This window comes from Micromys minutus (assembly GCF_963924665.1).
Source record: "Micromys minutus genome assembly, chromosome: 15".
Classification (NCBI taxonomy): Eukaryota; Metazoa; Chordata; class Mammalia; order Rodentia; family Muridae; genus Micromys; species Micromys minutus.
The window spans coordinates 24,688,240-24,703,283 of NC_137984.1; the positions used below are offsets into that span (position 1 = coordinate 24,688,240).

At 36.0% G+C, this 15,044-nt stretch overlaps 1 protein-coding gene across 1 annotated transcript in view; it reads right to left on the reverse strand.

Moving 5' to 3' along the window:
* Nucleotides 1-15,044, reverse strand: part of NAALADL2 (N-acetylated alpha-linked acidic dipeptidase like 2) — a gene marked incomplete at its 3' end in the record, with an annotated part of 819,915 nt that overhangs the window by 75,838 nt on the left and 729,033 nt on the right. The window contains exon 12 of the mRNA XM_080929559.1: nt 3,765-3,858. Within this exon, the coding sequence (XP_080785685.1) occupies nt 3,765-3,858 (94 nt within the window). The remainder of the gene's footprint in view (nt 1-3,764; nt 3,859-15,044) is intronic.

Consider the following 15,044-nt stretch of genomic DNA (forward strand, 5'->3'; position numbering starts at 1 on the left):
ATCCTGAAAATAACCTTGGAATTATCTGATCTACCTCTCAAGGCAGTGATAATACCTTTTCAGTGCTGTCTACGCCATGCTCTGAGCAAGGAAGTTCATATGTCTGTCTATAGAGGTATAAAATCCTAAAGAACAAACTGAAGTATTGGGATTGGGTAAGATGACGGCACTGTTTGCATTGAGTCATATCATTCTAACCATCACTCAAGCTTCTGCATGGCTGTCTATTCTTCTTCAAATTTTACATAATTTGTTTATTGATTTTCACTCCCTGAGTCTCCATTACAGGAAGCTCTTCTGCATATTATAAAATAAATGTGTTTGCCTTCCCTTTGTGGAATAGCATCAAGCTATGCTAAGGCAGCAAAAAATAACTGTCCTTATCTACATCTATAACTCCATCTGATGGTATAGAATTTTACAATAATGCTGAAGTGTAAAATTTACAATATATATATTTATGAAACTATATATTTCTTCTGAAATCTCAATAGTAGCTATGAATTTGTCACATTTCTTGGCTCATTCACTGTTCCAATAAAACTACAATTTTCTTTGTGAATTAAGAGACATAAGAAGAGCTCACATAACCTCATTTGTCATCTACCACCTTCTACATATTTTCTCTTCCTTTACGAATGATATTCTCTACTCCCACTTTGGTCTGGATACTTGTACACTATTAATGTTCGTGTGTGTGATCCTAAAATTCAGAACAATTACATTAGTTTGTCTGGTCTTTTGGAAATGACTAAGTTATCAGTCCAGAATCCTTAAGGATGAGATTAACACCCTTATAAAAGAGGCCCAGATACCTCTTAGCCACATTCTGCCTTGTGAGGTTAGAGCAAACATCAGCTTCTGGTCCCCAGAATGCAGGTGTTTAATAGGCAAGACCTGGTTCTTGGGATTCTCGGCTTTAGGATCTGTGACCAATAAATCCATGTTGTTTATTTCTTTTGCAGCTTTCATTGCTGCATCCCAAATAGACCAACACACATCTTACCCACAGCAGATTCTTCAAACTGCAAGTATCATGTTCTCAGGAAATTAGCCTAGTAATTAATTTTCTTGATTTTTGTGTGTGAATGAAACTGGCCTCTGCATAAGACCAATGTTATCAAAAATATTTTTTTCCTCACTCTCTCTATGACTGTATTTCCTTGCTCGGTTCCTAACTGTACACTCTCTTTTAATACCTATAACTATGACTTTCACACACCATTGTTCTAAATAATTTCTTTTGGACCACATTGACATCCAAATTTGCTAATAGTAGTTAATATCTAGGATATAATTTTCTTGAGGTTTGAGCAGTGTGTCAGGAAAGTGCTATCTCCTCCCTTTCCATTTATTATTTTGATATAAGCCTGATATATATATATATATATATATATATATATATATATATATATATATATATATTCAATGAAGTTTTACCTTGTTAAACAAATAAATTTAGCAGTCCTTGTGAAATCTGAAGGGGTTCCATGTAAAAATATTTGTAACATACTACTTTTCTTAGGAGAAAGATAAGATATGTTGAAAAGATCTTAGACTGCCCACCACAGCCAAATTAATAATATAACTCTAACTACAAATTATATATATTTTTGAACTCCCAAAGTATCCTACATTATGAAAATGTTAATAATTGTTATAACAATAAGCTTTAGTACCTACTTGAATGTTTTAAAATAAACTCAATTGTTTAAAAACATAACCAAGCAATTTTAAACAATTTTGTTAACACTTTTTTATTTGCTTAATTTCTTTAATGTCTTAAAATGTAATTACACTTTACTTTCTTGCAAATATATTGATCATAGAAAATGTAACTCAGGAAAAATCTTATTTACAATTCTAAAATACAATGTTGGTATTTTCAAGTGCACTACTTGAGATTCCTTTTCATGCATAATACTTATTTTACAGATGGACAAGGATTTATATAATATAAAAAGCCTCATATTTTTTCTCTGAAAGTTTAATGTACTATCTCCCGTAACAACAGAATTTTATAGAAGATAAAGTTCCGACACTAAGAAAAAGCAAAACATTCTGAGAACAAATGAAATGGACTTTAAAAAATTCTTAAAGAAAGGTTATTGTGCACAGAACTATGGATTTTCTGTACCTGCTCTAAGCTTATTTTTTAAAATGCCATATGTTTCACTACCAAGTTTCTAAGCTCCAAATATTCTAGAAATAGCAAATATGAAGTGGAAACAGGGAGGCACATGTAGCCATAGCAACCTTGGTGTGATGGAATTCTATTGGAAGCATGGAAAAAGAGAATTACATAGGTAAACAAGAGTAGGTTAAAAATCAACAACAGTAAAAGCTCTTCACGTGTCAGGAACCTAGTGTACTTGTCTCCTGAGAGCCTTCATTCAGAAGTGGATGGAAACAGATGCAGAAGCCCACAGCCAAATAGTCAGGCAGAGCTTAGAGCAAGCTGGAGGAGTCAAGGTCACAATAAAATAAAATAAAAGATCTGCAGAGATAACTAATCTGAGCACATGGGGCTCACAGAGGCGAAACCATCAACCATAGAGGATGCAGGGGCTGGATGTAGGTGCCTTCCTGATTTGGTACAGATGTGCAGTTTGGTCTTACTGTGGGTTCCCTGACAATTGGAGCAGGACCTATCTCTGTCTCTGTTTTTCTACCATCCAATCTTCTTCCCCTAGTTGAACTGCCTGGTTAAGCCTCATTGAGAGAGGATGCATTTAGTTCTGCAGGGTAGGAGTGGAAGTCTTAGGGCCCTGGTTGGTACCCAAGGGGAAATTTCCCTTCTCCGAAGACAAGGAATGGGAGTAATGGGAGATTTATAAGGGTTGGACTGGGATGAGAGGAGAAAGGTGGGGCATGATAATTGGGATATCAAGTGAATGTATAAATAATTTACTGAAAAAAAAATCTGTCAACACCATTGTTTTTGTCCAGGATAAGAATAAAGAAATAATAAATGAACAACCTTAATTAGTTCTGTAAAGGTAATGATTCCAAATTGATAACTATATATTCAATTTCAAAATATTAGAGATCTTTTACTCAGAAGCCCACTCTGCTACCACAAAACACTTTAAGCACTGTAGCTAAACGACTGGATTTCTTTTCAAATGAGTGATTTTCTCTCACAGCCTCACTCACTATTTGATAGCAGGAAGTGTCACTCAGGAAGAGGATGACAACTTTAGTCACCATATCCTACTTTGTATTTAGTTAAGTGAAACATGCAAGAGCCCAATTGAAAGGTGGGGTACTGCACTTAGCTTATTCATGAGGGGCTGAGGTGGAAACTATGAGATTGATGCTCTTTCTGCCTCACTGCTGCTGCCTTGACTTCTGGAAGGAATGTGGATTACATTCCATAGCAGCTAGTCCCAAAAGAGACACTTAGGAGTCCATCCTGTATAGAATGGATGTGGTAGGTACAGTGTTGGACTAGAGTTGGCTTTCCAAGCTGCTAACTCACTGTAATAGAAGCTGAGAATTGAGATCCAAATCTTATTGATCAGAGGCAGCACTCAGAAGTTTCCATCTCTGACACACTACTTCCTGCGGTACATATTTGTCCTATTTCTGCTTTGAAGGATAGCTAATATATTTCTCAGTCGTTCTCAGTTGTCCCCTCAAAGGTGTAGAGCAAATGTGGCTACAACATTCAAGATACAGGCTACTTTATCCAGTCTTTGTTGAAAGTATTTTAAAACCCTTTTCTGCTTATTAAAATGAAACCAGTTTAAAGAAAAAATTACCTTTAAGGCTGTTTTGAACTCCTAATGCTATATCGAGGGCATTGAAGGGCAGAACTGGGTCACTGGCAATTTGTAAAATTACTTCTCCTGAGAGCTGTAATGAAAAGAAAAATAATTCTTAGCAGTCAGTAATTAACATCATTTTAGTAGTTAAAATACAATAATAATGTGTCCAGAGTAATAATAAAAGAAAAAAATTTAAAAATCGTTTTCCTTTCAAATTCTTTTGTTTTCTTTTGAGTTTTCATTTCTGTAAAGAAAACCAAGGCTAGATACCTTCCTGATGTCAGAGGATGGCAAGAGAACACAATGGCTCACTCTCCTGTGAATGATCTGTCAACAAGCTAGTTTAAAACCCTTGTTAATATTAAAGATTTGTCGAATATTATAGAAAATGACAACAAACAGAAAAACATTTGGTTAATAAACTTAAACTCCAAACACAGCTAGTTACCCATTGGTATATTTCATTTAGTATATAATCCATTTTAGTCTTTGGGTAAACCCTTTTTAATGCTTAACTTTATCTCTAATCATGCGTCTGAAATGTAACCAGACCAATTCTATTTATATATACATATTTTCCAGAACACATTTTACTTTAAAATTTAAAAAGTAAGTAAAATGTTAAATGGCATCCCAAGGGTCATGTTGGGATTCTCTTACTCATATATAGACCTCTCACTCCACTCTCAAACACTGTGTGGAAGCTGAAACATGCTGTATCTCTGTTAGAGCAAGCTTGCCATACTCTGCTATAGTAGTCATATTCGCAGAGATAGCCTAGGACCTTCAGACCACCACTGAATACAGATACCATTGCTATATCTCTTTTACCCTTATATATATTTTCCAAGGCTGTTCACAAGTCTACCTGTCTCTTCTGAGCCTGAATCCAAGCAAAGATGGCAATGACTGTGTTGGAACCAAAAATGCTTTGTGGATATTATATGAAAACTACACTCAGAAATCAGACTATTAACCTGAGTCAGTATAGAAGCCATTGGAGATACACACTATCAGGTGAACAAGATTTTAGATAACCAGAACGACATATTCAAAAAGCATTGTGTCCTACATAATTTAAAAAATCTCTATTTCCTTATTGTTCACACAATTCATGTCATGTTATAAATGCAATTCAATCTGGTCTGTCCAAGCTTGAAAAACACATTTCTGAGAAATAAAGGGGAGAGATTCTGCTATTTCTCAGAGGTATTTCACTTCCAAATGTAGCTAGGAATTTTTCCCCCAGTGGCCAAGACATCTCTGTGGAGTTTCATCTCCAGCATTTCTGCTTCACATCTGTGGGGAGCTCCCTGCATGATCACACTGTCTTTAGAAACAGAAAACAGCCTGCAGCAGATTGATAGGAGTCGCCCTTCTATTCCAGCAACCCTATGCAAATCATGAAGTGAACACCAATATTTGGAAATAAATTATTTGTAAAAGAAAAATTTAACGGAGGTTAGGAAGTAAGTATGAAGGTTCCCTTTTCCAATTTGCACTGGATAATAGAAACTACAGAACAGACATCTTTTGTTGATACGTTGGGTATCTGGAAGCCATGTTTTACAAAGGATCCAAATGAAAAGAAGAGGATGTAGGATAAGGGTCACTCTGAGCTGCCAGAGAACACTGTTTTGTTCTGTTTTTAAAAGAGTTCATTTGGCAGCAACAAGAAGAGGAGTACATGCCAGGCACCTTGATACTTCCTTGGAAAAAAACCTGGCAACAAGGAGTGGAACTTTAAATGCACCTGTGTCATGACATATGTGAAACTAGCTTCATCTGCAGGTTCATAGACAAGAGGAAGAGTTGTGTGGGCAGTGCATGAAAGGGGAGGTGTTCTGAGCTATAAGCTCTTCTTACTCTCCTGGACATCCACAAACGGCAGAGCACACATTTCCCTGATGCTCATGAAGGCTCCTGTTTCTATTCTACCAATCACACTATAAGGACAAGGGTTGAAGCTACCAGTGAGGGAATTCATAGCACTTCCTAGGACTGAAATGACCTGCACTGAGAAGGTATTGTTAAAGATAATGGTAAGAGGTAAATTATCAAGAGTCAACATTTATCAAGAAATAACTGGAATCAGATGCTGTACCAAAGCTCACACAACATTTAATTCTCAGTGCAGTTCAGTAGAGCAGAGATCATCACCTTTGTGTCACAGACAACAAAGCCTAGTCCCAGAAAGTTTAGATAACCTCACAACATCACACAGAGCCAGATGTGAGCTCAATGCCACTTTGGTGTTGTATCTTGAAGATTTTGGTAAAGTCTTACAAAGGCCTTTTAATTGATGATTTGTAAAGAACTAAAAGTAGACTCTAAATCTCTCTGTCCCTACTCCTATTTGTTATGGATTTATCTGCTTTTTGACTTAAGTACATCAACTTCTTATAACATTGACTGATACTTTCCAGATCCTCAACTGCCAGACAGTGGTGAAACTGGTGACACCCAGTGTTCCATAGGGTATTTTCTGACATATATTTCATATGAGAATATGGGTAAATAAATATACAATTCACATATAAATATAAAAGTACTACTGGCAGGTAATTAGGATTAGGTTGGTGCTGAAAGTGATGCCTGCTAGATGGAAACATAGCTGAAAAGCACAGGTGTTGAAACTTTCATATTCCTGGGTCCTCTCCTCAAGAGCTAAAGTTTCTTAATTACCAAAATAGTTCAGGTTGAAAGATAGTCACCCGTGAATTTATTTGTGAGCAAAGAGTTTTAAAATCACTGAAAATAGGATAGTAATTATATATATATATATATATATATATATATATATATATATATATATATATATATATATATATACATATATATATATATATATGTGTGTGTGTGTGTGTGTGTGTACATATGTATATATAATTATATATATATATAATTTTATATATAGATGTATGTATGTTTATAAATTCATTGACTATCTGCCTTTAGTAGTTATGTAGCTCATACAAGGTAGTCCAAAGGAGCTGTTATCTGGTAGATAACTAGCTACAGAAAAAGTGTGTGTGAAACCAAAGAGCTGTAGTACCCTGGATGAGTTAGGATGCTGGCAAAGACATCATTAGAGCCTTAGATGTCTGTGGAGGAAGGAAACTCCTTTTTCCCAGTGCCCTCAGGGAACTGATACTTCCATCTCTACCACACTCTCTACAGTTCACAGAAGCTTAGCAAGAATTCCAAGAAACAAGTTTGGAATTGTCCTTTGCAGAGATATTGTAATTGACAGACGACAATTTTGGGAATGTGTCATGATAATCCAATACTTCCTTAATTTCAAAATTACAGGTATGTCTACTGTTTCTCCTATGTTAGGTCCATGTTCCCTGTCATGGATTGTCATCTTCTCCTAAAGAAATATAGTGGATAAAATATATTTTCAGGCTGTCAACTTGTAAATAATCTAGTTAATATATTTGTATCTAGATAACATTAGAAAGTGTAAGAGTTGAATTTGACGTTGCTAATCATACCATTTAAAGCGATGAGCCCAGTGTGTTGATGTTTTCTGTTGCACTGGACAGAGAAACATCAAGACACATGCCTTTCTATTTTTACTCTCAAGTATTATTTTGTTAGGACTGTGAAAATTAAATATCTTCATTATGTCTCACTAATAACTAACTTCGGCATGATTTAGCAATAATATTAGCAACTAACATTTTAGAGGTCTTCCATTGTGTCAGGCAATCTTCTAAATTCTTTTCATGAATCAATTTATTTAAAACATATGAAAGTATTATTATAATTTGTAGATGAGAAAACTGAGACATTACTCAACTTATTATTTCAAGGCTACTTAACTAGTAGACTATTTTGAGATCTGACAGAAATCATTTTGTATACAGAACCAAGATTCCAATTATAACACCAATTAGAATATAGGCTCTCATTTCTCAATATTAACAAAACAAGAATACAAGTGTCTACTGATACATATCTATTGAACCAAAAGATGTATTCTAAGGGACGACCAAGACCTTTCTTCATCCATCACAGATATTTAAAATAAAGAGCTGAGCAAATCACCTTAGCAGACATAATTTTCATGCTTGCTAGTACTAATTTTCATGTATGATGCTGATCAACATAGATTGTTTCTAAGCCACTTTTATTAAATTAATAATAGTGATAATCAGGTAGTCCCTATGGGTAAGAACAATAAGTTGGACAGTCAGTGCTTGTGGGTCGATGTCTTTTTAATATGACTGTCAATTAGGACTCTAACTTTAGGATCTTTGAAAAAGGCACAGGGAAATGTACCTAATAACTAACAGTGCCAACATCTCAATGGATATAAGTGACAAGCCACTGGTCCTTTTCCAAGCTGCTAGAGGACATGTCTACTATGAAGGCAGCATTCTCTCTACACCATATATTCGTGAGAGACTTTGTTCAGTTATTGGAGTTTTTGGAATACTGTGCATAAAAAGCTTTATAGTTATAAAGCTATAAATTTAGGGTAAAAGTTTTGCAAGGCACCATCCACACACATACAATAAAACAAAACAAAACCAAACCAAACAAAATACATAGGAGTCCTTACTCATTAGAAGAATCTGGACAGGCTACCTTGATAAAAGGTATTCTGCAAGGAAGACACTAACTTAGGCATCAAGAAAAAAATTACCAAGAATAAACTAGCTAAAAAGCAAGTGTCTTATATCACACAAACTGTCTTAATTACATTATGATGTTAATTTTATAAAGCTATCTTAATGGTTATTCGGCACACATGTCCTTAAACTGTAAAGAAAAAGTCATGATTTGGTTAAAAAAAATAGCTATTCATTCCTATTTCTCCGATTAAGTTTACAGGTCACCAGAGCAGTGGGGTTGCAAACAGGAGAGGTTGAGTTATTCTCATTGTACCCGTATTACATCAAAAACTCCATCAACTATCCAAGTCTGAAACAAAAGGTGACAGACTTAGCAGCTTCTCATGATAAATAAACATGTGTCAAGGGGAAGAGGCAAGACTTCAGAAGTGTTATTTTCTATGAGAATCTTCCTCTCATAGCTTATACTTTCAGAATGCAGTGCCACTATCTGCGCATGCAAAGTAATATGTTCCTAAACAATATAATAAAAATTATTTGGTCAAGAATAAAGACAGTATTAGTTAGTAACACCTTGCAAAAGACATTTTGAGAGTCATGAATTTAATTATACTCCTTTCTCTCCCATTTTGATGGGACAGTTCAAAATGTCAGGGGAGTCATGGTTGCTGGACCTTGGAAAGGCAGCTGGCATATTGCGTGCACAGGTAAGATAAGGAGATCTGAATGCTAGTGCTGATTTTCTTCTCTTCTTTTGATTCTGTGCAGGACTCTAGCCCAGTAAGTGGCACCACCCAGGTAGAACTTTCTTCCCACTTCAATTTTCCTTATCAAGATAATCCCTTAGGCGTTCCTGGCAGCTAATATCATCTAGAAACTGGTTTGCTATCATGCCCAGAGGCTTTTCTCTTTGATGATTCTGTACTGTCAAGTTGACATTCAGTATTAACTATCACATTGTGTTAATTGACAATGCTACTTTGCTCATATACACTGTTCACATAAATATGTCCTTTTGTACTTGTCCAGTGAGAGACATTGAAAAAATGCCATTGCTGTTTTGATGTAGTTTGGGTTGAATCCTGTTCTTCTAAAAATAATGAGTCATAATATCATTCTGCTTTTTAAATAAATAATGACATGATTTCATCATAGAAGTAGTAGAAGCAATAGACGGGGTAGGGGATGATGTGAGTGGCAACGAAAAAATATTTTTCTTCAGAATTAACTGCTTTTCCCTACAGAGATTTTAGATTTAAATAACTGTCAAAATATGTATGACCTGGAAGGTTTTCTATTACATTGTGAATGAAGTTCTTTTTATTTCCTGACTTTAAATGCAATAAATGTTGTAGGCTACTTTCTATGGAGTGAGACTTGACATTTTGGAAATAGTGAAAGGAACACCCAGGTTTCATTTCCTTTGATGTGCTATTATATTCATGACAAGTTTCCTTTAGCAACTTTCTGGAAAGCAGATGCTATTCTTCAGCTGAATGTAAAGAATATGCATGTAAATAAGGTGCTACAGACACAGAATGCACAGGCCTGCTCAGGCATTCTGGGAATAGCTGTTTTCTTTTTCATGAGTTGCTTAGAAACAGACAGGACTGATCCAGCCCTGATATATTCTTTAAATCCAGCTAAGATATATTCTTTAAATATATTTTGATTGCTCATGGAAGAGTTAAAGAATTTGAAAGTGTTATTGCTGTTCACCAATTAGCGCATGGGAAAGAATCCTGTAATTTTATCCCAACACTTTAACTTAGAGATATATACGCAACACTTGGAAAAGACACAATTTTTACAGACGTACTATTCCAGCATTCTGGCTGGTGCTAGAGAAATGTGAGTAGAACACGTGGCATGAAGATCTGAACTCAAATCCTTTGCTTCAATAATACTTCACAGCTATATTCTTAGTGTTGTTTCAGCATCACTGGAGCTAGGCAGAGGGACATTTCTGAAAGCTTCTGTGTTAACTAGCAAAAATTTTGCAGCACAGTGGGTGATAACAGTGAGATCTTGCCACATACATGGTAGAGAGTAAGAATGGATATCCAAGGCATACTTTAAATGCTACACCTGCCCTTGACATGTCACATGTATAGGTACACATATATACAGGAGTACTTATACACAGCATGCATACACAGAGACACAGAACACACACACACACACACACACACACACACACAAAATGAGTTACATGCAAAAATGTGAAATAGTTACTATAGTCAACTGAGAAGACACATGTGTTTCATACCAGATCATACCAGACCTGTTGCTAAAGATCCCACTTCTGTTAGGCCAAAAAAAAAAAAAAAAAAAAAAAAAAAAGAAAAGAAAAGAAAAGAAACAAAAAGGCTAACTCTTAAAGAGGCTGGAGAATTAAGAACATTCTAGGAAAAGGAAGAACATGTAAATGCTGAATCAACCTCCACAAAAGGCAATTTGGATTAATAGAGGAGTACTGAATGGAAGAAAAGACAAATAAGCAAAAGACTATCTGAAAAGGACTCTCCTATTCAGGGTCTCAAATGGAGGAGAGTGTGTTTTGAATACACTGCAGTGACTTAACAACTCAGTCCTACCTTGTAGCCTTAATCATTCTCTGCAAGAAGCGAAAGAAAAGTTTAGTTCTGAAAAATCGAAGTGAGTGAACTCGTGCTTCACTTCCTGAAAGTCAGTGTCCCATGGCTCCATGTTACCAGCATCATCAAAGGTTAGACTATAGAAATACTACACGTTAGAAGGGAGAACAAAGCACAGGAGGAAATACGAGATCAAATAGCGGCGCAGCGATCATTCCGAAGATCATTCCGAAGCTGCCTCGCCTAGGTATCTACCCCATTTGCAGCCACCAAACTGAATGCCAAGAAGCACTTACTGGTAAGAACCAGATATGGATGCCTCATCAGAGGTTCTATCAGAGTCATACAGATACAGTTCAGGATGCTTGCAGCTAGCCATAGGACAGAACATGGGGACCCCAATGAAGGAAATAAAAGATTGAAGGAGCCGAAAGGGTTTGCAACCTCATGGGAAGAACCTATTATCAACCAACCAAAACCTTCAGAACTCCCATGGACTAAAACACCAACCATTAAGCACACATGGAGAGACCCATGGCTCCAGTTGCATATGTAGAAGAAGATAGCATTGTCTGGGAAAGAGGTGCTTGGTCCAATGAAGGAAGGTATGTTTTCCCACATTAGGGGAATGCCAAGGCACTGAGGTGGAGAGGGTGATTGAGAGAAAGAGTACCTTAATGGAAGCAAGTGGAAGAAGGGGGTGGATGGGAGCAGGGGGGGTGGGGAGGGCATAATCTTTGAAATTTAAATACGGAGAATATCCAATAAAATAATATAAAAATACAGTAGTCTTTGACCTGTGTAAGGATTTAATTCTTGATTCTCTATGCACCTTGATCCTGTTAAGAAATTACTTTCTCCAGTGGTCACAATACTCCCAGAAAGTTAGCAGCACATGGCTGGTTAATGATGAGAAATGACATAATTGAGAGGTTTTGGTCATGATCTGACTCATTTAAGTAGTTTACTGGTATGACTCCTTTCTAGAACTGCAAGGAATGATAGTCACCTACCAGAGTTCTAACAAATCTGCTTCATTATGTAGTTCTTACTGTCTTATTAGACAACCTGAAAATACCTGGGAAGTCTATTTTCTGTGAGAAAGTTCATCAGGGTTTAAATGAATCTTCTTTCTCACAAGCAAGAAGCAGATGGTAAACACTAACTGGGCCACTTCCATTTTGACAGTAGTCTGTGTGACCTTAGCACATCCTTAAATGCATTTCTCTGTCCATCACTGGCTCTTTGGCTCTTTGCTTGATAAAATATACCCCTCTGATGGTTCTGTTAATAAGGTAAACTGAATCCACTGATTTATCTGTAAATTTCATATGCTTGTTTTTAATAGCTGAGTAGTATTTTATTGTATAAATGAGCTACTTTTTTATCTATTCTTTGGTTGAAGAACAACTGGGATTATAATATCTGGCTATTGCAAATAAAGCTGCTCTGAACATAATTAAATAAGTTTTCATATAGTATTGTGGAACATTTTTTGGGTATATACCAAGAAGTGTTATATCTGGGTCTTGAGGTAGAACTGTTTGCAGTTGTCTGACTTACTGATTTCTAGAGTGGTTATACAAATTTATAGTCCCACTAGCAATGGAGGAATGCTCTCTTTGCTCCACATCCTCACCAAGCATATATATCATTTGAATTTTCATTTATCTTACCAATTTTGATGGATGCAACATGGAATCTCTGAGTCATTTTGATTTGCAAATTTCTAATAACTAAATATTTTGAACATTTATTTTGGCTTTTCCATGTTTAACTATGTTGGTTGTCCTGTATTTCTCTAAGCAAGTTATTTATGACCTTCTTTTAAAATTTAAATGCTGTGATTTCTTATTAGTTTTATACAATCTATAAACAGCAATATTTGTATTTGTACAGTTATAATTTTAATTTTTATTTGATATTCTCTGTATTTACATTTTAATTGTTATCCCCTTTCCCCCCAACTCCCCTACCCTCTCTCCCTGCTATCATGGAGGTGCACCATCTCCAACCATGCTCTCCCACCTCAGCGCCTTGGCACTCCCCTACACTGAGAGAAGGAGCCTTCACTGGATCAAAGGCTTCTCCTCCCTTTGATGACAGACAATGCTGTCCTCTGCTGCATATGCACCTGGAGACATGGGTCTCACCATGTGTATTCACTGGTTGGTGTTTTAGTACCTGGGAGCTCTGGGTGGGGTGGTTGATAGCATTGTTCTTCCTATGGGGTTGCAGACCCTTTCAGTGCTTCTTAGACATTACTAATTCCTCTCTTGAGAATTTTGTGCTTAGCTCTGTACCCAATGTTTTAATTGAGTATTAGGTTTGTTGGTGTCTAACTTCTTGAGTGTAATATATATTTTGAATATTAGCTCTCTATAGTATGTATGGTTGGAAAAGACATTTATAATTTTTGTTAGACTGTCATTTTGTCCTATTGACAGTGTTCTTTGCCATATAGCTTCATGAGGCTCTATTTATCAATTGTTGATCTTAATATCTGAGCTATTGGTGTTCTTTTTAGTTAGTTGCCTCCCAATGTATCTGCTTTTATGTTGAGGCCTGTGATCTGCTTGGATTTGAATTTTTTTCAGGACAATAAATATGGATCTATTTGAATTTTTGTACATGCATCATCTAGTTAGAAAAGAAGTCCTGAGTGATATAACACAGAACCAGAAAGACTCACTTATAAGTCAATATTAGCCATAACATACATGATTAACCATGCTATAATCTACAAATCCTAAGAAGCTAACTATCAAGAGGGGACCAAGGGAGAATGCCTAAATTTTACTCAGAAGGAAAATTAAAATAAGTTTTGGAGTTAGATAGAGGGAGCGAAATGGGTGGAAAACAAATGGGAATGGGAATCAGGTATGGAAAGAAGGGGAAGAATGGGAAAGAGAAGAGAAATCAGTAGACAGGCATCTCTAGAGTAAACTATGGACCTGGGGTGATAGAAGTTCCCAGGAGTCTATGGAAGTGACTTCTATCAATAGGGAATATTGGGACTAAAATGGCCTCCTATAGCCAGAGAAGCTTTCTAAAGGAATGGAAAAGACATCAACCCATCCATAAACTTTTGACCCAAAATTTGTACTGCTGTCACTATGTGCAGGAATAATGATAGAACAAAAATTGAGGAAATAGCCAACCAATGACTGAGGTAACTTGAGACCCATCCCATGAGGGAGAATCAACCCCTGATACTATTAATAGTACTCTGTTATGCTTGCATATGATAGCCTCATATAATTGTTGTCTGACAGGTTTATGAAAACAGATTCAGAGACTGAGAGGTAAGGAACACCACAAGAAGACCTACAGAGTCAACTAACCTAGGCAAATGGGGGGTTCCCAGAGACTGAACTATAATTGAATATCATGTATAAGCTGGACTGAGACTTCCATCCATAAATCCAGCATTTGTACAGCTTGGTCTTCATTTGGGACCCCTAACAATTAGAGAGGGGACTATCTCTGAATATGTTGCCTTCATTTGTATTCCTCTACCCTAGCTGAGCTGTCTTGTCTGGCTTCAATTATTCTTGCCTTAACTTGATATTCCAGGAAAGGTTGGTACCCATGGAGGATGATTTCATAAGGAACAAAGGCTTACCAAGTCACTCATGCAATTTGAAAATGAACAAAACTATGTTCAGTAACAGACACCATAGTTCCTTCCACTTAAACTTCAATGCAGTGAAAAAGAGCAGCTAATTCTGGTATTTTTAGTAATGTGTTTTGTTTTTGCATTTAGGTATCATGAATTGTTAACTATTTCCATCTGTAATGGTATCAAGGAGCGCAGTGCTCCTTTATTCAATTTATTCAAAAGCTTAAGACACCTCTAAATGTTATAATCTATTGATCCAACCCACCCATTTAGAGAGTTTAAGAGTCACCTGGCTTTAACTGTGATCTGTATTGTGACATTTTTTTGGAAAAAATAACTTTTATTTCAAATAATAATTAATTACTGGAAAATAGAGATTTATGAAGTATAGAATGTTAACATGCATTTATAAGTAACAAAACTAATTTTCAGAAGATCAAATATTTTGCATAAATTTGTAGAGGAGCAAATG